The following is a 23,876-nucleotide window of genomic DNA, read 5'->3' as shown; positions in this document are numbered from 1 at the left end:
ATGAACGATCCGGTAGAATCGGTATCGAGCCTGAGCAGCGAACTTCGGCTACGCTCGAGCATCTGTATTTCGTCTGCGAACAGCGGGATAAAATTGATCTGGTACGGCGTATTGTCCGAACTTACAATGAGCCGAAGGTGCTAATCTTTGTCAACCAAATCGATTCGATCGGCGAGGTAGAAGCCAAACTTAATTACGTTGGCTTAAATGCAGGCGCCTTGTACGGGGATGCGGACAAAACGTCGCGCAGCCTGACGCTCCGGACTCCAGCTCTTTCTTACAACAGGTGTGCCGACCAAAATGGCGCCAAAGAAAATTGGGTATTCGCTCATAGGCTCGGTTTCCAGCGTTTGGGCTATTCTACCGTGGAGGATTGGCTCTAGAAGCACAAATAGGCTCTAGGACCTAGGGGATAATCTAAGATTGTGATTGCCGATCTTGACACAATCAATTATTGTGATTGACAATCTTGGCAATCCAACAACTCCAATCAATTTTTGCATACCTCTGTGGGCGAACTCGACGGTGGCGATCACACCGAACGAGTGCGGTGCGTTAAGGACGCTGTACTGGGTTACGCAAGGCCAGCACTGGGTGTGGCAATAAAACATTCAGAATGACCACAGCGACCCGTGCCTCGACAATGTTCGTAACTGTGACGGGGCCGCACAGCAGCTTGGGCTAGAGGAAGTTGGCTTCCGAGAGTTTACAAACTCTCAGTGAACGGCAGCTCACAGGTCCCTTTTGCCTAAGTGTGACGGGGTCACACAGCACCTTGCGCTAGAGGAAGTTATCTTCCGAGAGTATACAAACTCTCAGTGAACGGCAGTTCACAGGTCCCCTCTTTATTTAAAGAGAGCGAAGTGACCTAAATAAGGTAGATTGTAAGCTGAGTATATTTATAGGTAGATTAAGTTTGGGTTTAATACAAACTATAAGTCACCTATAGAAATGCAATGTCGTTGACCAATGGTTGGCTTTGAACGACCTTGGTACTTTGTACCAAATATCCCGGAGTATGACGTATCATACTCCTGAAGTGTGAAGTGTCACACTTCATGTAACCAGGGTACACCTAGGGCTACGTACCCCGTTACATCCTCCCCCACTTAGGTTCGGTTTACCGACCAATCAGAATGAAGAGGTGCTCGTCACAAACTCTCATTCTCAAAGTCGAAAACCATCGACTTGGCCGCGCGAGCGCGGCGGAGGCTCACTTCACAGTTAGAGCCTCGAGCAGCAACCTGTGCGCTCTTCGTCTAGGTCTCCAATTCGACCGTTACCATGCCTCGTGGCACGGCAAAGAGCGGTGCTAAGACACGCTCCAAGGCTGCGGTCGGTAAGGCGCAAGCCAAGAGCTCTAAGCCTCACGGCAAAGGCTCGGCACTCAAGGAGGCTACTCAGGTGGCCTCCGAGGCGATCGGTTCCTCGGGTGACGCGGCTGTGGGCAAGCGAGCAAGAAAGCGCCGCAGTCCGTCGCCCTCGGCCTCAGACAATCGTCCGAGCCCTCGGTTCGTGGAACGTGAGTTCAACTGTGGCAGTGAGGACGAAGCCGAGTCCGAGAGCACGCACGATGCTCCTGCGGGCTCTGTGGGAGGGCACAGCCCAGTGCCCAGTGAGCACAAGGATGACAGCGTGCAGTCGCTCGCTAGTGATCAAGGTGATCACAGTCCCAGGACTTCTGTGCGCTCTGAGAGTCCGGCCGTCAAGGCTAAGTTGTCCCAAAGCTGGTGGCGATGAGGAAGAGAATCCTCGCAAACGTCTCACGCTTGCCGAGGGTCTTGCGCGTGCTAAGGCCTCTAAAGCCGAAGGCGCCAAGTCCTCAAAGAAGCGTACAGCCTCTAAGTCTCCACTCCGCGAGGAGGAGGAGACTCAACACTCCTATCAGAGTATCTTCGACTCCTCGGATGAAGAGGAGGAGAAAGAGGAATAAGAGGAGGAGGAGGGTGCTATTGCTGAGCCCCGGGAGGTCTCGAATGACCTCGACCAGCAGCAGGAGGAATTCCAAGCTGCCCAGCGTGTGCGTGGGGGCTCGGTGGTGGCACCCGTCAGCCAGGGAGCTGCCATCAACTCAAGAGGGTATTGGTCTCCCGAGGAGAGCTCTGGGGCTGACCTCTTCTTAGAGCTTCTTGTCGCTCCTCGTGGCCTTGTGGGCGGCCACACTTCTAGGGGCATCTATGAACGAGCCCTTGTGTAGAAAGAACAGTTGTTCGTTGACAACTTGGAGGCTGCTTGGTGTGTGCTTCTCGCGCCACACCGCATTCCCCTTCAGGACTTCACGACTTGTCGTAAGACGAGACCCGTGGTAGTCTCTATCCTCTTTGGGGATACCCCTGGGTTATGCTCGAGAACTGTCCCACGTGGAGTTCTTGTGAGGACATGTTCTGGGCATGGGTGGAGTCTCTTAAGTACTCACCCACGGAGTTACGGGAACTCCATGAAGATCAGCTGCTGTCCAGTATCCTGGACCAGCGTGATCTTCGTGTGAGGTTTGCCCACTTGATCAGCAAGCGCATGCTGCCAAGGGACATCCTGAAGCGCGCGGCTTCTAGCGCTCACGATGAGCGCGGGTACGGAATGTATTCATCATCCGTACCCCGTTCGGGCAAGAAGCCCCGGACTACTTATGAAGCTGCCGCCGCTTCTGTTCCCAGATTGCGACAGCCTTCGGGCAGTCAATCAGGAGCCGTTCAATCGGCTCCCACGAGTTCTCGGAGTGGGCATAACCCCTCCACTTCACGAGGAGCTGTCGCTTACCGCGACGTCGTTGCTCCTGGAAGATCCGCTCCACGGGGAAGTGGACTTCTCCATTCCGGTCAAGCAGGGGCGGAGGTGCCCTCGTACGAGTACGAGTACTCGGCACCTCCCGAGAGCCACTCTCATCCGAGTGCTCCGACTGCGGGTCCGACACAGGACCCTGAGGTTGACCGCCTCCGTCAACGTGTCCTCGTGCTTGAGATTGCACTTGGCCGTGGGACTGGCGGTAATGCTGCCGCCCAGGCCGGGAATCAGGGCGAGCTCGCTCGTCTTGCGGGCCGCCTGGACCTGGTGGAGCGAGAGGTCGCGAGCCTGCACCTGCGGGTGGATCGCCGGGCCTCTTCGTCCGATCTGGACGAGGCCTTTCGCATGATCCGACGGATCGAGGCTTTGTTGCCACGTCCGGAGCCGCCTGCGGCACACTCCCAGACGTACGCGTATGGTGCGTACCTGGCGTACTCAGCGTACTCGGCGTATGGCGCCGGGGTCCGTTCGTATGGAGCCCCTCCGGCGTACGGTATTGACCGCAGCCTTGCCGTCCCGACCGAGGCTTGGGTGCCTGCTCCGACGCCCTCGTCGACGACTGTGACCGGCCCTCGCTTCGAGGAGCTGGGTCAAGGGGGGTCTGCGAGTCAGCAACCCCCTGCGGGTCAAAGTACCACTTAAGATGTAATGGGCCCCTCCATTACATAAGTAGGTAGATTTCTTTACAAAAGTAGGTGCATCAGCACACGACTAGCGTGTGCTGAAATGCTGTCATGCCATTGGCTGATATATGGAAAGCCAGACCCATTATTAGCCAATTGGACTATGACGTGTATTTGAGTGGCCAGGGCTGTGGCCTTGGTCCTAAAATAAAGTCAGAGTTGATTTTTCCTTAAACCTAAGACTCAGTCGTCCTATTGCGAGCTTCCTCAACACTATAGTGTAAGCAAGTAACGGAGTAAATACCTGGCCCGTTACATAAGACGTCCAACATAGAACGTCGGGTTCGTCGTCATTGACTTTGGCAGGTCGACGGTGTACGACGCACCAGTCTGGCCAGGGCTGCAAATGGTCCGATGAAGCGGTGCTTCAGCTTGTTGCTGCCGACAGAGCTGACAGTGTCAAGAGGTAGGCTCCTCGTGTCTAGCAACACTAGGGCCCCCACCTTAAACATACTTAAGTTTCCTCTTTCCTGTTTGTCTGAGTACTCCTTTTGTTTATCTTGGGCCGCTGCCATGGCATCGTGGACCCTGCTAACAACGCTCAGCTTGGTATCCACAAAGAAATTCCACTTGTTTCCGCAGCGAAACTGGTCTCACATCCGAGACCTGGGAGGAAAGGGCTTTCCGAGCCTCTCCCCAACTTAGAATAGAGGAGTCAGTGTCTCCTCGAAGAGTGAGAGGCACTCTGGGGTGACGGAAGCCGTTCAAGTAGAACGGCATGAACCCCGTGGACGCGTGCACCGCGTTGTTGAGCGCAAACTCAACAACTGGAAGCTGCGTCGACCACGTACGTGGTGCTGCCGCGCACACACTGCGCAGAGTGTCCTCGAGCACTCGATTGACGCGCTCTGTCTGGCCGTCTGTCTGCGGATGGTCCACAGTGGACATCTGCAGACGAGTTCCCAGTAAAGGGAACAGCGTTTTCCAAAACGCAGCAGTGAACCGCGGGTCTTGGTCCGAGATTATCGTCTCCGGGAGACCGCGATAGCGGAACACGCCATCGACGAACAACCTTGCGGTTTGTTCGCCCGTAACAGTGACGGGAACCGGAGCAAGATGTACCATCTTGCTCAGCCGACACACGAACACCAAAATTCTGGTGTTGCCGTGTCCGTCGGCGGGAAGCCCAAAGATGAAGTCAAGACTCATCGACTTCCAACAGTCAGCCGATACGAGCAGGCTCTGTAGTGGAGCCGAAGCGGGCCCTGCGGGTTTGACCCGCTGACATGTTTCGCATGTATTAACGTACCGGGCGACCCCCTTGTACATGTGGGTCCACCAGAAGGACTGAGAGACCGACAGAAAGGTCTTCTCGCGGCCCAAGTGGCCGCTGGAGGGCGCGTCATGCGCCTCCGCGAGGATATCGAACTTCAGATCCTCGTCGTTGGGTACGACCACCCGTGGAGGATCAGTGGGCTCCACCCGGTAATAGAGAAGGCCCATCTTCAACTCATATCGGTGGAGCCGTGAGCGCTGTCGCGACGAGAGCCAGTCGGACTTCGCGCTCGTTCCTGCCATAAGGAACTTGACAATAGGCGCGACAGCCTCATCGTCCCGATACGCCATGCGTATCCGATCATATAGATCCGTTGTCACCCGCGTGATGTAAGCCAACTCATAGTCAGGACGCCGAGAGAGGGCGTCCGCAAGCACGTTGAGCTTGCCCGGCTTGTATTCGACGCGGAAGTTGTATTCCGCGAAGAAGGACAGCCACCTCGCCATCCTTTGGGAGAGGTGAGGCGAGTTAGTCGCCGTCCTCAAGGACGCGTGGTCTGTGTAGATCACAAAGGGTTTTGAGCCCAGAAGGTGAACACGAAACTTCACAAGGGCATATTTCAGTGCCAGGAGCTCCTTGTCGTGGACAGGGTAGTTCCGCTCGGCGGCTTTGAGCTTCCTGGACTGGAACGAGATGACTCGTTCGTGTCCAGCCGTGTCGGCCTGCAGCAATGCACATCCGATGGCGTAATCGAAGGCATCGCAGACGACGCTAAACGGCTTCGTCTCGTCCGGCAGGGCCAGGACAGGGGCCTCTTGGAGACTGGCCTTGATGCTGTCAAAAGCATCCTGGTGCTCCTGCTCCCAGCGCCAGTCGACGTCCTTCTGAAGGAGGCCCGACAAGGGCTTAGCGAAGCCCGCGTACCCTGCGCTGTACTTGTGAAGGTAGTTGGCCAAGCCCAACCACTTTTGAAGATCCTTCTGGGATCGGGGCGTCGGCCATGCTGCTATGGCCTTGACCTTGTCTGGGTCAGCCCTAACGCCCACGTTGCTTACGAAGCAACCGAGAACTTTCATCTCTGGTGACGCGAAAACGCACTTGTCGATGTTGGCGTAGAGCTTGTTCGCTCGTATTACGTCCAACACTCGACGGAGGTGTCCTAGGTGCACCTCCATGGCCGTCTTGCCTCCTTCGGCACGGCTATGGACGAATATGTCGTCGAAGTACGTCTGTACGAAGGTACTCAAAGGGCGGAACAATTGCGTCACCAGGCGATTGAACGTCGCCGGGGCGTTAGACAAGCCCTGCGGCATGACGAGCCACTCCCAAAGCATGCCGCTTGGAGTGCTTACCGCGGTGAGCGGGATGTCGCTCTCTCGCATCAGGATTTGGTAGTATCCGTCTACCAAATCCAGCGCACTGTACAGTACGCTTCCGGCCATGTTGCTCAACAACACATCCTTTCGTGGGATTGGTGTTTGGGCCGGCACCGTTGCGTTGTTCAGCTTGTTATAAGCGTGAACCAGACGCCACTCTCCGTTCGGCTTACGAACGCAGAAAGTCCGCGTCGAGTGCGGGGATTTCGACTCCCGCACCATGCCTGCCTTCGCTTTCGCGGCGAAGAAGGCATCAATGACCTCGCACTGTTCGCGCGGGAGAGGCCATTGCCTCGTGACACAATACTTTGTGCCGGGCACGAGATCAATCTCGTGCCGTACACCTCGATCCGGTGGGAGTTGGGTCGGTGGGTGTTTGTTCACCACGTCCGCATACTCCTTCATCAAAGGATACACCGGATCCTTGGGGTTCTTAAGAATCTCAGAACCCAAGCGCGCCTGACGCTGCTTGTTCAGGTCTTCCAGGACGCTCTCGTCCAAAACAGAGGAGGAGTTTAGCTCCTCCCGAGTGGTCTCAGGTCTCATGAGTACCATCTCAGCAATCTCTCCAGCCTTGAGGTTGGTCAGGAAAGACTCAGCCGTCATTTCCTCGAGGTGCAGTATCTCTGCAACCTCTGGCAACGGTTCCAAGTGGACACCAGATGCCTTGACGGGTAAACCGGTCTCGCCATCGAAGATGTGATAACACTCTTCCACCGGCCTTGTCGGAGGAGCCCGAGCCCTGGACTCCGAGTCGCTTGAAGCGACGTCGATCGGAACGAAGTTCGGATCCGACTTGAGGCGGCGGCGGCGTCGTTGACGACGGCGACCGTGACGTCGGGCTTTGCTGCCCACGTCTAGGGATGTCGGCGCTACGACATCCGAGGCACTCGTGGCCTCGTGTGGTACTGTGGTACCCACACAGGAAGCGTGTTCAACGCCTTCCTCTTCAGTTAAGGTCTGGGCGACCGCGTGTGGCACTGTGTTACCCACACAGGAAGCGTATCCGACGTCTTCCTCTTCAGTTAAGGTCTGGGCGACCGTGAGTGGAGCTCTGTTACCCACTCTGAACACGCTGTTCTCAGTGTTCGTGACAGCTGCAGCTGTCTGCGGAACTAAGTTATCCGCCTGTGGACCTAAGTTACCCACTTGGCCAGCCCCTCTTCTGGGCGCTGCCACCATCAAGCATCCTCGGAGTCGTCATATACGTCGACGACTCCCAAGCATCTGCCGAATGCTTTGGTACCCTGGCAGCCCTTGCGGGCGCCCCGGGTCCTGACAGAGGTGGGAACATGACTCACCAATGCTCTGTCGGACTGCGCAGGGCGGCTGGCACCGATTGCCTTGCCTCGCCAGTCGATCCAGGGCTCGTGCTTCTCAAGCCAGGGCATGCCCAGGATCATATCATATGGATCCATATCGAGAACAGTGAACTGTTCGAGGCTGTCAAAGTCTTCAAACTTGACGGCCAGATCCACTTGGACGTTGGGGACAGTGACGACCTTCCCGTCGGCCAGTCGCACTGACACCGTCCCGTTGCCCTTGCTTTCTCTCAAAGCATCGGACAGCTTGTTGCTGTTGCGAGCAACCGTCTGGCGACGTGCGAAATTCTTCGACGCCCCAGAAATCGATCAAGATTCTAAAGGGATAAACGTATTCCCGTACACATCCGTGTACTACGAGCAACCCGCCGCTGCTCTTCGCCGATTCGAGAGTGCGAAGACTCTCAGGGGCTAAGTCCCCGTGGTACGCTCCACCCGCGCACCCATCACGAAGACTTAGTTCTTCCCCAGTAGGGCGCCCCGCCCCTACTGGTTCCCAGCGTTCCCCTGTCCCCGGGATCCTGGCTTCTGCCAGCGACCCTTGAGGACGGGCTTGGGGAAGGACCGTCTGCGGAGTCTTTCCGCAGGACAGTCGCGCTTGAAGTGGCCCATCTTCCCGCAGCCGAAGCAGCGGATGTCACGCTGTTCGGCGGACCCGAGTTCCATGGGAACTGGTCCGTTGGGGCTTGTTCGGCCGGGAGCCGACAAAGAACTCCCAGGCCATGCTGAGGCCGGCGTACGCGCCTGGCTATGGCTGTACTCTTCTTGAAAAGCCACTTGAATCGCCTCTTCAAGAGTGCTTGACTGCACCCGGAACAGCTGAGTGCGTGCGGGGCCCACTCGAAGGCCGTCCATGAACACATTCATCTTGATGTGTTCGCTGAGTGGGTGTCCCACTAGGGACGCCGTGAGCTCCCGTATCTCTTGCACATACTCGTGCAGCTCGCGCCTTCCTTGTTTACACGAGAGGAAGCGCGAACGCTGGCGGTACTCGTAGTTCGCCGGGAGGAACGCGGCTCGGAGCTGTTCGCACAGCTGAGCCCAGGATGTGAAACATCCAGGGGATGTTGCTTCCCGTGTGTACACCCAACTCTTAGCACGACCGCTAAGGTTGGAGAGTGCAAAAGCAACACGAATTTGCTCAGTCGAGATTAGAGCCGCGTCCATCGCGAGCTCTACTTCTCGGACCCAGAAGTGAAGGTTCTCGCCTTCCTTCCCTTCATACGGCTTAACCTTCAGCCGTATTGGCTTCGGGTGAGGCGGATTTGCTTCCGCCGCCGGAGCCTGCAGGTTCTCCCGCACATGCGCGATGAGGCCCTGCTCGTACGCGTCGAATGCATTGACGCGCTCGAGCTGCTCAGCCGGTGTTGATACCACCAGGCTCTGCAGGGCCTCCATCCCGAAGATGCCTGCCATCTTCCGAACCGACTCGAACTGAGAGTCGTTCATATGGGAGAAGTCGTTCCTATCCATGGCAACGAACTTCGGAGAGGTTCAGGTAGTCTACCCGCGGTGGCGTGGATTGACTACTAGTGCTACCAAGTGTGACGGGGTCACACAGCACCTTGCGCTAGAGGAAGTTATTTTCCGAGAGTATACAAACTCTAAGTGAATGGCAGTTCACAGGTCCCCTCTTTAGTTAAAGAGAGCGAAGTGACCTAAATAAGATAGAGTGTAAACTGAGTATATTTATAGGTAGGTTAAGGTTGGGTTTAATACAAACTATAAGCTACCTATAGAAATGCAATGTCGTTTGACCAATGGTTGGCTTTGAACGACCTTGGTACCTTGTACCAAATATCCCGGAGTATGACGTGTCATACACCTGAAGTGTGAAGTGTCACACTTCATGTAACCAGGGTACACTTAGGGCTACGTACCCCGTTACAGCCATCTTGCGCGTGTACTCCTCCATCTCCACTAACTTCTCCTGAATCATTGCTATATCTTGGACTCGCGAACAAGCAAGCAGTTGCGCAAGTCGCGGGGCCGACAGTGGTCTGGTTGCTCCTTCGTCACCCGCGCTGGAGTCAGCGCCTGCGCGGTCATTCATCGTCGCTAAGTAGATTGTAAAATTTGTAGTCAAAGAAAATTAGGGGGCAGTGTGGTGCAGTGATTTCTCTGTAGTTGCGGATTATCACCCGTCGACAAAGACGTGACACCGCCCAAGATGTTCAAGCGACGAACCCTCGGTCAGGTGATGTACGGAGACGCCAAGGTGCCAGGGACTCGACGGCGTCACTCCCGAGCTTTCAACGAGCATTGGATACGGGCATATGTCACTGAATCCAGGCTGTCCTTATTATTAATAATGGACTGGCTGGATTCGCATTCAGCGGACCATCTACGGTACGAACCCTCAGTGGCGGTTGAGATGAGCTCGCGAAAGACTCAGCGACCATTGGAATGCACGTTCACCGTCTGGGACAGGGCGCGGACCGTTAAAGATGCTCATGCGACGGTGCAGACGACGCTTGGCATGCAAGAAGATCCATAACGGATCATTGTTCACTTGATATTTGTATACTTGATTAGGACTTCTTATTAGGAATAGACCCGAAAGGGTAAGCTTAAATACAGAACAGAATTTCCACTCAAGCACACAGAGCGACGTCCGGCTTCAAGGTAAGCGTCAGGTCAAGCTTGTTTGAGTGTGTTATGCCTGTCGGTGAACTCGAAGCTCTGTAGCGAGGGTTCATCCGGCAAGGCCAAGAGACTTTGTGTATTGGCTGATTATTATCGGGAGGTTTTACGTGACGGCTTATTGTTGCCTATTTGCACGACTGGGAGTGCTTGAATTGCCTCCCTTTTATTTCTTCCAGCCGAGTGTTGAACACTCGGTGATCTCGTAAAAGGCTTACCCGTGCCTGGTACCCTTCCGCTGTTGGGACCACGAGGATTCAAAACACCTGCTAGCTTTGCTCGTGCTACCGTCCTACCCCGCATAAAAGGCATATGTGTTCTAAATAAAATACGGGATTCGCTCGACATCTAGCTTAAACCTCAATTTGACCACCTACCTAATTAGAACACATGTGGCTGAAACCTACTTAAAGCACAAGGCTGTACCAACCAATGAATATTCTGGAGAGCTCCCAACCAACCAACCACCCTTCTGAACAAACTTGTCATTGCTGCTGTTACTTGGCTTTAATTCTCTTATTTTATAATTTACACAGCCATGAGTGCTGAGCGACGTAGCTATTGTATCCACGAGAAACTCGCTGTTCTAGCAGACTATCGGATAGGCGTGAAAGGTCACGACTTTGCTGTTCTTAGCAAGAAGCACAGCGTGGCGGTTTGAGCCCACGCCGATCGCGTAGGAGGGTCAAGCCTAAACGACCAAGCCAGATTCCAGGACCCACAAACTTGCTTCTTCAAAGTCAAACAATTTGTCCGTTGTACAGCACATAGGCTTCCTAAACGAATATAACACACAAGCAGCGTTGTATTCATTTACAGCACATATGCCTTATATGCGGGATAAGACGGTAGGGGTACACCTAGGGATACGTACCCCGTTACATTGACGCCAGTCGCGTACCACGGACGGCGAAAGTATGTGCTTTTTAGAAAGCTGCAGAGAAGGTATGTTGGAGAATGGCGATGGAAGTTACGAGCGGTCAAACTTGGTTTTAGGCTTGCAAGAAAGACTGTAAAGACTGCTAAGAATGGCTGGCGCTGGCGCTTTACCTGGTTACATTTTAGGGGTTCGTTTTATCGTTCAAATCGAGGGCCTCGCGCCATTAAAAAATATATGCTCTCGTTTTCTAGGCGTCTGGTGCGCGGTAAGACGGTAGTATTAACGTTGTGTCAAACACGGCGGACTCCAGCCAGATGAGTATCATCCAGTTCAGTGTTAACACCGCTACCACGCTATTTAGATACTGAACCTATGTATGTGGAACTTATATCCCGTCTCATCGACGCTTCTCATAAAATAAAAACTGCCCCTCATCACGCTTTGGATGGTTGACACACTGTGTCACACAGCGGCTTGTGGCGGCTCTTCCAGTCCTGGCGCTGGCACGTCTTGCCACAGTAAAATACGCATCTACAGCGGCTACAAGCTTGCAGCTTACCTTCTTCGTAGTCAAGCGCCTCGCAGGCCTCATTGCCACAGATTCGCTTGCCTAGCTGCCGCACCCCCAATGCGTTGGCGCAGTCGCCTTTGGCCTCATACACCTTCCCGATCTCGTCGCGCGTGATGTTGCCATCCCGCAGAGCAGTAATAATGTCCGCTTCCTCATCCGCTCGGTCGCGTACCTCGAGCGCCTTGGTGAGAAGCTCAAGTGCTTCGTCCATCTCGCCCAGTTGCCGCAGAACACCACCCAACTCGTTCTGCGTCAGAGCCACCGACACCTCGTCAAAACCCGCCGCGGGCTTGCGCGCCAATACGTTACGTAGCAGCTTCTCAGCCTCCTTCAGCTTCCCCACCTTGATCAGCTTGGTGCATTCGTTGCTGCGATCGACCAGCTCCATGTAAGCAGCGGCATCTCCTGCCGACGTCACAATCTTCGACATGTCGAATGGCAAAACAATCACCGTTTGGGTACATTAACGTTTGCCACACAAGCGTATGGATTATTCGAGTCACTTGGTGTTTGACAGGAAAGCAGCCCAGGCGCAGTACCAGTAGTCGACGACGGCATAGGCCTGGCCCTCGAGCTGAAGTCGATGGAGTCCAATGCCAACCCTCCGCCACCTCCCCGTAAGAGCGCGTCGTCACCGACCAAGACGTCGGGTAAGACGCTCACACTGACCGCAGCCATTGCACAGCAGAAGAACAAGGCGCCGAATCAGATCCAAATCCGGACGCCTCCTACTGCAGATACTATTGCCCCGGAGCTGCCACGCTCGTTGCCAGCCATGCTCTTTCCCGCGCAGTCTGTACCTGACCCGCCCGCCGCAATTAGCAGGAATAAGAGCGAGAAACCAAAGCGCGGACTTAAGGAGATCGTCAAGGACGCGGCGCCCACGATTCCGGCCGACGATGGCTTAGCCAAGATCCACCTAACGGACCGGTCGCGTCTCTCTGATATGACGGAGCGCATGAAGCCCAAACTTAAAGTATCCGAGAGTGGCCGTTTTGAAGACCAATTCTATCACGCCCATGACGGCAGTAAAGCCATGGCCAGACTGCGCAAGCGTGCATATCAAAAGAATAAGACGGTGCACATGAGCGGCAACGATGTGGAGCAGTTCTCTGACGCCGACATCATCACAAGCGGCTACTTGGTTAAGCAGGGCTCGTTCTGGAAGTCGTGGAGACGTCGCTTTTTCATCTTGAGACGAGACCGCCCCGTGCTTTGCTACTATACGTCGGCTGAAGAGCTGGCGAAGCTGGGAGAGATCACCATTGACGAGAACACAAGAGTGCAACCGACACCAAAAGACGGATTCCACTATTGAGAACGAAGGACGCAAACTTACACTGTTTGCCGAACAGGGAGAGGAAAGCATGGAGGCCTGGATCTCGTGTATCAATGGGTGCATCGCGCAGCGTGTGAGATCGACGTCTCGTGCGACGATGAATGGGTCGTTCGATCGCCGAACGGAAGGCGGATCGTTCCGGACGGAGCTCCAGGCTCGTATCTCAGAGAGCACACCCATGCTAGACGATCTCAATGTGGATCGTGCTAGTTTCTCACGTATGGAGAGTCCTCAGCTCGCCAGTGGCATGAACGCTATGAAGCGCTACTCTACCGACTCGACTGTGATCCAACAAGCTGCGAATGATTCCAGATCGGTGCGGGAGAACGAGAAAAAGATAAAGACGTCGAGACAACTACAAAACTTAAGTCTGGCTGGTGCTGCGTCGGATGTGATGAAGAGGAAGCCTCGACTGTACCGATCTTCAAGCGCCGGGTCCATTCTCACTCAGTCTGCATCGGTTACCGTTGCATCTCGTGCCTATGATGACAATGGACTGTCAACGATGCACTCTCCAGCTCACTCAGCGAGAGAGATACAGACGACACAGGCTTCGTCCAATTCTCCTCGTGCCCCGAGTCTAAGTTTGCCAGGTTTCAAGCCCTGTCCAAGTGTAGAATTGGCTGTGTCCATTGGTAGCAAGGCCGTTCAAGATGTGCCACAGATGCTGGTGGTTTTGTTCAATATCCGCCAAGGACAACGACCAGAGGAGATTTCACGGACGGAGATACGGAGTTCACTTTCGCTGCGGTCGTGTGGTGGGGACTTTTACGCTCGTGATTTCAATGCTTTGCTCTCCGTGCCGCGTTCAGCGCGCTCGATGTTGCAACTTGAAGTCTTCTCAGTGGTGAATCCTTCTTCGGAGTCACTGGAAAACCAAAAATCGCTCGGTTTCGTGCGAGTTTCGGCTCTGGATGTTCTTTTCTCGCGCGAGTCTTCGATGCTGCTTGAGTGTCATCGAACTGATGCATCCAAGCAGCTTTACTATATTATTCTGGACCGGTTCCTTCCTCCCAGCCACAGTATCAATGTGAGCCACGCGTACACGTACGCCAAACATCACTTCTTGGTGGACACACAGGCAATGGAGAAGCGCAAGTCCGGTGATCTCATGTCTAGCTCGACCATGAGCTTAAGGATGGGGTTGAGTTACAGCGAGATGTTGCGTGGTCAGATGAACTCGTCGACAGCCAGCCACGTGCTTGTGTCCGAGGAATTATCTGCGTCTTACGTCTCCGTCTCGATGACTGTCGCTCATCTGAAGTATCTTCAGCGGCGGAATGTGACTCGCATCGACGACGCTCGCACAGTTATCAACGATATGAGGCTGCATATTCTTGCAAACTCAGGGGCCGGCTCTTCCAGCACTCGCGTGCTAGAGGTGGAAGACCGGAAGCGTGACGTGGAACTCGAAATGGCTCATTACATGCGTCTCCACGCCTCGTACCAAGAAAATCTCAAACGATATGAGATGATGTTTGTGTCGCTCGAGAATGGACGGGAGCAGGGCATCACTGGGTGTCTGAAACGTAGCAACATGAAGAAGGACAAGGCGACGTCTTTCATGGCCACTAATCTGAACTGCCATCTAGTGCGTGGAAGACGTGTGCATCTCGCCGGTGATGCAGATCGAAGCGAGCAGGCTCGAAGAGGAAGCTTAACGTCTACGTCGATGGATGATGGATCGGGATCGGAGGACAGCGATAGCGAGACGTCGCCTACGTCTGAGTTCGTGTACTCGGTAGTCACTCACGGCTGTGCTTCAGCGCATATTATGGGGTTTAAAGAGGGCGGACTGCGTCGTCTTCAGCAACAGTTGGATTCACAGAGCCCCCCAGACCCACGTCTACGTGAACGTGTTGAAATGAGAGAAGACGTGGTGCGCTCGCAAGTGCTAGCAATCTCGGGAGCCTCATTCCTTAATGCGGTGGGTTTGGCTGCGACTCGTGGAGGGCTGCACCGTCAGCGTTTGCAGCTGGCCTGCTCAACTGGGTACTTGCTCAGCATTGAATCGTTGCTGAGCACTGTTGGGGCTGAAAAGGGGATGCTGGAGGACATGTCGGAGGGTGTTCGGTGGCTGAATAGTGTAGTGAGCTTCCAATTGGTCCAATCTGCAGAAGCCAACCCTCACATGGAGATGTCCAAGTGTGTTAGTGTGACCAGTACACCGACTGGAGATCACGTTGTGGTGGCATTCGCTGTCCCCCCGGAGGTGTTTGCAAAACTTCCGGGCGTGCTGCAGCAAGGTCACGCAATTAAACTTCATGGAGTGATGTTTACTCAAGGAATCAACGAGATGCAGTCGGTGGCTAACCACTATCTCAACTCCAGTCTACAGGACGAGCTGAATTTTGAGAGTGTGCTGATGCTGCAGCGGTATTTCCGTGTGTACCACACGCAAGTTACCGCTAGTGCGGGTGGTGATGACAAGAAGCGCGTAGCAGATCTGGCCGAGCTGTCAGAGCTTCAAGCGGAAATCGAAGCACTCACTGGGCGCCTCAACATTCGCACGGAGAATGTGCAGAAAAAGTTTGTCAACATTCTGATCGCGTCCAGCGATATTTGTCGCCGTCTAGGGGCCGGTCGTACGACGTGTTGCAAGAGTGGAAAAGACCGTACGGCCATGTCCGTGACACTGGAGACTTCTCGTTTACTGGTGGAGCATTTCCATGTGAAACAAGGGGTGCACTTGTGCAATGCGATGAGAGAACGTGGTGTTCGACGCGTCAATGTGCTGGCGAATACTGGCAAAACAAAGTTCGCATTCAACTCGTTCCAGCTTAAGTACATTCCGGACTGCTACAAGCCGCCACTTGCCTGTGCGGACTCGCATGTGTCCTCGTAGCGCAACTCGACAAGTGACCGTATTCGTAGCTTACCGTGTTTTGCGTTTTTGTTGCTGGCAGTTTTTCTTCCTCTTCCTATTGGCGAAAAATCAATCTGATTACAGCCACAAAGGTTCTTACGGTGCGTGTGATGGCTCCTTCATCCACGGCGACGGCTTCGGCCTCCGAGCTGACGCCGCTACTGTCGCGTGATGTTCGCCTCGCCGTTTCGTCCTCTCCGTCTGCCCCCTTGCCGCCCTTCCGTTTGCCGCGCTGGTTCGTGCTCGCCGTGATCCTGAGTGTTTTCTGCACTGTGACTTGGCTGGCGCTGCTGGTGTTGGGGCCTCACTTGGATCTCACCGCCTACCTATACGCGGGTGTTCTCAACTCGCTGCTGGGTAGTTTTCTGTCCGCCAGTGGATATTGCTGTCAGAAATTCGCGCATATTCGCGTGGCTCGCAACTCGACATTGGGTACAGCCACCATGGAGACGGCTTTCCTGGCTGGTCTCTTTCTTCTGGCTGTGGGCACAATATCGGCCGTCATCAATCTCGGTATCCTCGGTCAGGCTGTGCAGGCGCCCTTCGCGGCGCTCACACTCATTTACAGCGCGCTTCTCGGTCGCTTCGTGCTACACGAGAACTTCAGCGTCTACGATCTTCTTTCCAGCGCTCTGATTGTTCTAGGCGTCGGTGTTGATGTCTACGCTGCGCAAGTGGCCAATGTACCTCAGATATCGTACACACTCCAGTCTCTGGGCCGCCTGTTGATGAGAGACTCCTTGATCCCAATCGGATACACCGTCATGGCGCTTGCTTGTGTCATGCTACTGCTACGACGTGTGCACACGGACAAACTACAGCGCCACCCAGTTGGACTACTAGCATTTAGCTCATGTGCGGGGGTAATGGCTGGATTCACCTCACTCGCTACCAAATCGGTCGTTGAAGTGGCCAAATCTGCCCTGAGTCATCAGGACTGGCTCGTGTTCGTAAACCCGTTCTTCATCTTGATGGTGATCGCCATCCCGTGTGCTCTGGTGCCTCAGCTCTTCTTCTTGAACAAAGGCCTCGAGTTCTTTGGCACACTGAAGTTCATCCCGCTGTATCAAGCGTTCATCATCATCGGCAACATGGGCTGTGGAATGATCTTCTACAACGAGATGGCCAGCTACAGCTACAACGCACTCGTGTTTTTCTTAGGCGGCATCATGATCACGATCTGTGGTGTGTGCGTTCTACTCGTCAAGGTCGACTCAGAGAGCATCAACGGAGACGCGCGACGATCAAATGTTGTCAAGGCGGTGGATCGACCGATGGATGAATTGCTGGACCGAAAGAGTAAAGACAACAAAAGGTTCGAGACGGATTTTAAGTTTGAGCACATGAAATGGGTCAGCGATAGTGACGGATCCAAGTCAAGCGAGCTACGCGTGTGTCGTGACTTCTGGGAGTGTCAAGAGGCGATCGTGGAGCTTCTGGTGTCCGCACGTAAATCAATTTACTACTCGACATTTCTCTGCGACTTCACCCAGGTCCTCCACACTATCAATGAGGAAAATGTGGACAATACGTTTGTATCGCTGGTACGCGACGCTGTGGAGAGAGGTGTAGACGTGCACATCTTGTACAATCCCGTGCGTGACTACGGAACCAACTCGATCGCTGATCTGCGTCGCATTTTGCCGCCTGAAGTGCACTTTGCTTGCTCTGTTAGTGATTTGGGTCCCAGTTGGTTTACGCGCTATCTGTCCAACAACTCGAGGTATGCCTTCCATCACCAAAAGTATCTGTGTATTGACGAGGAAACCATTATGGTTACTGGATGTGATGTAAATACGGAGCGTGAGGGCTGGCTACGTAAGAACCACCTTGGGTACTACTGGCACGAGTTGAGTGTTGTCTGCCGCTGCACGCCGGAAATGGTGAAATGGATCCGCGCTAATCACGAACCAGCAGTGACCAAGCGTCATTATGACCACTTTATGGAATCCCCGCCATTCCCGTTGGTGTCGGGTGGCTGGAGAGAAGAGAACTGCATGGTCAACATGATCATGAATGCCAAGTATTCTGTGCAGTTAGAGAGCCAAATTATGATTTCAGGCGGCTCACTGCAGCACAACCGAATATGTCCTGCCATCGTTGCGCGCATTTGCCAAGCTTGCCGGAAACGCGAGCCCTTCTACGCGCTTATCTTGACAAATTCAGCTCAGAAAGACGAACCATCATTCCTGGCTCGCACCTACTGCATGCTTTCCATTCAGTGGTCACTGGGGCAATTAGAGGATTGTGCGTCGGCTTACGGTCTTACGTCAGAAGAGCTGTGGCAGCACCTTCAGGTGGGTCGTCTCGAGCATGACGGTGTGTTGATCAAGGTGCATTCCAACATCCTCATTGTGGACGGGAAGTACGCACTTAGGTCGTCTTCGAATCTGGCTGACCGCAGTTTGAGTGCACGCCCGAATGACACAGAGTTAGGGCTGCTGTTCTCGGGACCTCGTGTGGATGAGCTGCAGCAAGATCTTCTCAACATGTACCTGGGTACGACTGGCAAGAAATACACGTGGGGTCAAGTATTTGAGCGCATCAGAGGTACAGCGACACAGAAGCCGACGGGAGTGATCAAGGAACTGGAAAAGAAGTCTTGGAGTCCGGTGTTCACGTGGTTTACGATGAACCTTTTCATCTACCTCAGTGAAGGTGCAACAGGTGGTCGAGTCAAGGTGACATATACGACCACAGTCATTGGAGAATGCAAGCACAAATTTGAGACGTAGGTGGGATGATGTTATCGGCGACGTCTGTTTAAGTATGCGAGCGCTCTTTTTCTCCTGGATAAAACTTGCTAATAGCCCATTTCCTTGATGAGATTTTTGTAACTTGTGCCTTCTTGTGTAGCTGTTGCAGCCCTCGCTTCTGCGAGGTCAGGCCTACATTGATGTGAGTAGGGTGGGAAAGATAACACAAACTATTTCAATAGCACAGTAAACGTACAGTTTCTTCGAGGGCAGGTCCATGCCCAAGAGTTCTAACAGCTCATTTCGAGCAGAGAGCACCTGAGAAATCTGTTAAATCCACGGAAATCCGGATATTAGCTTGTTGCTCTGCGTAGAAAATGATGGTGACATGACTTACCGAGCCGTCCCACGCTGTTTCACTCAAGATCTCGACCACCGTATCGTACTACATGATAAAATTCAACTTAGCACAAGGAGAGGAAGCACTCAACATCAGCAGCATTAACCTTTTCCTCCTCGATAACCTCGTCTTGAAGAAGCAATCGGGTGTAAAGTTTCTCCGCAGTCATTTTTCGAACCTTGGGGAACTTGTGTCCCAGGAAAAGCACCAGAGCCCGCAAGGTCTTCGATTCCGTCCCAGGGTCGCTAGGAAGTAAGCCGATTAGCACACTTATCGCAGCACTGAGCTTTGGAACTGCAGTGCACTTCTGAATTTCGTCACGAAGCGCTGAGTACAATCGTTCTCCAAAGTCTGCCGTAGTTACTTCACTGTCGTCTTCAACTTGACGCTTCTCGAGCAAAAAGCGCAACAGATTCGACTCCAACAGCAACGCCATTGTCTTCATGAGAGGAATCGTAACGCGGTCATCCTGATGATGGCGTGTCAGTAGAGTCACCAAGAAAAAGCTGAATCGAGTGAGCAGCCCAAACTTTTTCGTCTGAGAATGCGCACGCACCCACTCGAATAGAGCGCCCTCGGAAGCCTTCACTACGCTTTCAGTCAGACCACCCACACTAACAACGAGGCCTGCTGCAACTTCCTCGGTTAGTTCTGGAATATCCAACATCTTCACAACCAACGGGAAAGTATCACGAGCCATGGACCAGTTCACCACAAGTGACGACGGGAAGAACTTCTCGAGCTGAAATCGATCTGGAATGCCGTCAATGCGAGGATTAGTTGAATGTAGCAGTCGGAATAAAATACTTCCGGCTGTCATCCTCATATTATCTAGTTTCTCTGCCAGTTGCTTCGCCAGCGAGCCGAACTGTATGGACACAAAAGTCAAGAGGCATTAGTTGGTGAGCGAGCTGTAGTCATTGCAAAACCCACTGCTTACAATTGTGCTGACGAGATCCGGAGACAAGCGTCGAGCAAACTGCGTTGCGGCATCTGGACTCCAAGGTATTTGCTGTTCTGCGAGCTTCGTGCGAGTGTCAAAGTCAGGAATTTTATTATCCTCTTCGACATCGATTTGGGATTTACCACTCGCATTCACTGCCAGTTTCTTCATGTGGATAAGCCCCACTCCCTCTGGGCTGAAGTGGTAAAACCCTAACGCCGGTTTTTCGAACTTGACGAAGCATAACGGGTCAGTCGCAGCTTCATTAATAGTTTCTCCGATCTTGTGTTTCCGGTCCGATAGCCCATCCACAATAACTCCTTGGCCGTAGGCCGTCTGCGTTGTCGCTCCAATCAAGCCAACATACTGGTTTTGCGCGTGTGTAGTCTCACCAAGAAGCAACTTCTCGAGACCCAACATAGCTTCTTTGCGAACCCAGGAACCGACATCTCCACGCTCGTCCAGACGATAATCTTGATGGATACAGCGGACCAGCGTCTGAACTATAGACTCTTCCATGCCGTTAAGATCAAGCTCACCAGGAGGTCGCGAGCTGAGGTCAACTAGTGCTTGAACAGCGGCTACTCGGCTTCCAGGATCCTCATCTTCAGTTGGACTCTCTTGAAGCGATGCAGACTGAATCACCGCAGCTACGACTTGCTTGATGAACGGTTGAACAAGCTCCCTCGCACCAACCCCCATAGCGCGTAAAAATCCTCGCCTTGCAGCCACATTTGGGTTCGGGACTTGAGCCGAAACTCCATTCTCCTTGGAGGCTACCAGAATGCCGGAGTTAAGATAACGCGGGACAATTTCCTGCATGTATCTCACATGAGCTGGGCTGCCCTTCTCAATTACCTTAGGACAATACTGAGCCGTAAACGCGCCAAACGCATCGATAGCTGCGTCGCGCACACTTTCATTCGGGTGAACAAAGCATTCTTCCAGCATGGACAGGTACTTCTTTACATGAGCGAAGCCCAGACTCAGGCGAGAATTCGATATCACTTCGATCAAATTGCAAACAGCAGCTCGAATCATCTCTCCGCCGCGGCCACGGAATAGGCGCCGTTTCCCAACCTCAATGGGCAGCATCTTGACCTTCTTTTGTAGCTCTCCATCAATATAAACTGGAACGTGCGCCAGATTCGCGAGCAACTCGGCGATACTAATCACAGCGCCATGTCGAACAATCACGTCGGCATCAGGAGCTAGAGCAAAACGCACAAGTCGCGGAAATAGCCGCGTCATGGCATAGGGAGGATCCAATGCACCTATTTCCCCCAGTGCAGCAGCAGAAAGAGTGCGGATTTGGACGTCCCAGTGCACAATCTTGGCCTCAATAAGATTTTCCAGCAATGCGTATCGGTACTCGGAATACTTTGCAACGAACACGCTGACATCCAAGTAGGCATGACGTAGATTCGACACCGAAAAGTAATCAGCTTTTGTGAGCAAATCGATGCCGTTCGGGAAGTTCGTCCGCCCCTGTCGCCCCACGTTCTCCTGGAATGCTGCCGACGCCGCTCGACGACAATTGAGCTCTCGATCAAACACACAGTTTACTAGCATCGCTGGGGCAAGAGCCTGTTTTAGCCAGGGCAAAAGCAGTGACGGTTCATAAGCACGCGCAAACGACCAGCACGCATAACAGGCAGCATCTCGCACATGAGAGCCAATACTGTATGTGCCCTTTCGAATGTCGTACTTTAAAGCATTAGCCACACACTCCACTGCGTCAGGAAGACGTTGCGGTAGTAAGACACCACGACGAGCCAGTTCTGCAAGCGCCAAGCTCGCTCCATGCCAAGCCCCATCATCCTCCGTTGCCACGAACAGTTCGAGTACTGACTGGACTATATCGTCTGCGAACTCATAAGGCAAGCGTCCAGTGATCCGCCCGATCCCCTTTGCAGCGGACCACCGCACGACTGTGCCTTTATCGCGCAATCCACACAAAAGCGCCTCAACTATCTGCTCCAGTTCCTCCACCACTTCAAACGCGTCATCCTCGTCAGCATCGTTAGAATCTTGTGGAAGGCTTGAAGTGGACGTGGTAGTGTTACTAGTGGCCAGTCCTAAGGACTGCATATTGAGCTCAAGTGATCGCAACCCTCGGCTATATCGCCATGATCGCACCTTTGGAGGCAAATACAGAAGTCCTAGACGTTGCACCAGCTTCACACTGAGCTTACGGTGCAACGTGCTGCTGCTGGGACGATCCGATCGCGAATTGTTCTCTGTAAGATGAGCCACTAGCTTCATAACAGTAGCGAAATAGATGCGACTGAATTCGATATGCTGTTCGCGTGGCGAGTTCTTGGTGATATGAGCCAAACAGAGCATAATTCCAGTCACTTTGAGCTGTAACACACGCGTATCGTTGCCCTCAGCTGCAGTGATGAGCTCGTCATTCGCCCAATTAAGAAATTGAGTCAAGTAAAGCTGCTCCATATCCGGTCGACTCAATAGCCGCGACAAGCACACTGCAGCCGCAACCTGCGTAGCTCCTGGGTCACTGAAATAATCCTTGCAGAGTGTAACGATCTTGGACACTAGCGAGATTGCCCCATTGGAATTGTCTCCGGTACTAGAAGAGGACGAATCGATAGTATTTAAATCAAATGGCACCAGGCACAGCATGGAGAGCCACAGCAGCAGCACGTAGCGCGTTTCCCACGCAGAGTGGTCAGTACGATCCTGTGACTGTAACAAGTGCAGCGTCGGCTCAAAGTCGCTCACCTCGTGGGGAAGAAGCTTGACTACAGTCTTGTAGCCGCGCACCTTGCAGAGTTGATAGATGATCTGGAATAGCTTGTGTAGTCTCGGATTTCGGTACACTTGGCAGGGGAAGGCCACCGCATCGTCGGTCTTAGCTCGTTGGGTCCTCTCAGTCATCACACGCTTAATTTCCGTTACTAAAGGGTTCACAATTTCGTGTAGATAAGGGTCTAGTAGATGTGACTGTTCTAAGTATCTGTCCAGCTGTCATCAGAGCAAAATTAGGGGAGGAGTCAAGAGAAGGAGGCGACAGCAGCGTACGATCTGAGAGACGGTAGCGTGGGCGGCCAGGAACTCATGGTCTAAGTCGCTTTGTAGCGTTGGGAGCTGTGTCTGCACCAGTTTCTGCAGTAGCCCCCGCACTTGCTCGCGCTCTTCGAAGAAGCGTCGCTCGCTGGAGCTCTCGACCTCGCTGGCTAACATAGCGAGCTTTGCCATTTAATCTTTCGCAAAGTAATATTGTGCGTACTATTTACGTTCGGCCAATAAATCAGAAACTGTCCATGTGTCGCAGCTTATTAATAGAGGTACTGTATTGACGCGACTTACAGAACTAATGCCGTGCTAAGCCCGGTGAAGCTCTGGATATTACGGTATTTTCAAAAAGTAATAACTAGTGCGGAATGAAGGACTTTTTAGAAGAAAAAAAAGGAGAAGAATTGCGATTTAATTAAGACTTCCAGTCTAGAAGAAGACATCAACAAAGCGAGCGAGAATGATAGTCATTCATTTGAGTGGCTATCCCCGAATTTCGAAAACTTGAAAACAAGTTGGTACCCTAACTTAAGAAAGTACAGTATTTTAAAGAAGACCTGTAACAATTTTTCCACAGCATTATGGTTTCTTAATCAGCTCGATCCTCAATTGCATGAAGTCTTTGGGTTTCTGCCAGCTAAACACGACTTGGAGTAAAATACTCCAAAAACTCTTTCGTAAGGGGGGCCATGAGATACAACTGCGATAACGTTTTCACTCGAGTGACGGCGACATAGAAAGATGAACGCTGAGGAATCCTGCGAGTCGGATGACGAAGCGGAGCAAGAATCATTTTCTCTACTGCCAGTCCTCCCTTTGAAATACCCGACGTGATAATTCGTTTTCTTCCTCTGATGTGTGTGATGTGTGTGTGTGTGTGAGAGAGAGCGGAACGAGGAGTGGCTAACTTCACGCGCACACATCGAACCCATGTTGATTTAGCTGCGCAAAATGTGTAAAAATAGTAGTTTTTGTAATCGGAGAGGTAGTTTCTCACATCAACACTAATTGGCGTTGATAAATGCCCTTCCTTACAGTTGCTTATCTGATGTTTTTCTGAGACAGGCAATTGCTGCGATGGATCACTCCTCGTGCCTTCAGAGTAAGTTTTTTTAGCTGTTGCG

General features: G+C 53.0%; 4 protein-coding genes across 4 annotated transcripts; 2 read left to right on the top strand and 2 right to left on the bottom strand.

Annotated features, from left to right (window-relative positions):
- Positions 1–11,363: 11,363 nt before the first annotated feature.
- Positions 11,364–11,902, bottom strand: PITG_16800 (uncharacterized protein; the record flags this gene model as incomplete). Its single annotated transcript, XM_002897072.1, has 2 exons — positions 11,364–11,401; positions 11,461–11,902. The coding sequence occupies 2 exons, from the start codon at positions 11,900–11,902 to the stop codon at positions 11,364–11,366; spliced, it is 480 nt and encodes a 159-aa protein (XP_002897118.1).
- Positions 11,903–12,418: 516 nt separating this feature from the next.
- On the top strand, positions 12,419–15,656 carry PITG_16799 (inositol-3,4-bisphosphate 4-phosphatase, putative; the record flags this gene model as incomplete). Its single annotated transcript, XM_002897071.1, has 2 exons — positions 12,419–12,682; positions 12,774–15,656. 2 exons carry the CDS (start codon positions 12,419–12,421, stop codon positions 15,654–15,656), a joined length of 3,147 nt encoding a protein of 1,048 aa, XP_002897117.1.
- A 131-nt stretch (positions 15,657–15,787) lies between these two features.
- PITG_16798 (phospholipase D; Pi-TM-PLD) lies at positions 15,788–18,500 on the top strand (the record flags this gene model as incomplete). The annotated part of the gene is made up of 1 exon (XM_002897070.1): positions 15,788–18,500. One exon carries the CDS (start codon positions 15,788–15,790, stop codon positions 18,410–18,412), a length of 2,625 nt encoding a protein of 874 aa, XP_002897116.1.
- PITG_16797 (tubulin-specific chaperone D, putative) lies at positions 18,481–22,920 on the bottom strand (the record flags this gene model as incomplete). The annotated part of the gene is made up of 7 exons (XM_002897069.1): positions 18,481–18,544; positions 18,630–18,700; positions 18,771–18,818; positions 18,880–19,641; positions 19,726–19,766; positions 19,860–22,701; positions 22,759–22,920. The coding sequence occupies 7 exons, from the start codon at positions 22,918–22,920 to the stop codon at positions 18,481–18,483; spliced, it is 3,990 nt and encodes a 1,329-aa protein (XP_002897115.1).
- Positions 22,921–23,876: the final 956 nt, after the last annotated feature.

The sequence above is a fragment of the Phytophthora infestans genome, genomic scaffold (genome assembly GCF_000142945.1).
Source record: "Phytophthora infestans T30-4 supercont1.49 genomic scaffold, whole genome shotgun sequence".
In the NCBI taxonomy this organism is placed as follows: Eukaryota; Oomycota; class Peronosporomycetes; order Peronosporales; family Peronosporaceae; genus Phytophthora; species Phytophthora infestans.
The sequence above is the reverse complement of the archived record's forward strand: the minus strand, read 5'-3'. Positions and strand labels throughout refer to the sequence as shown.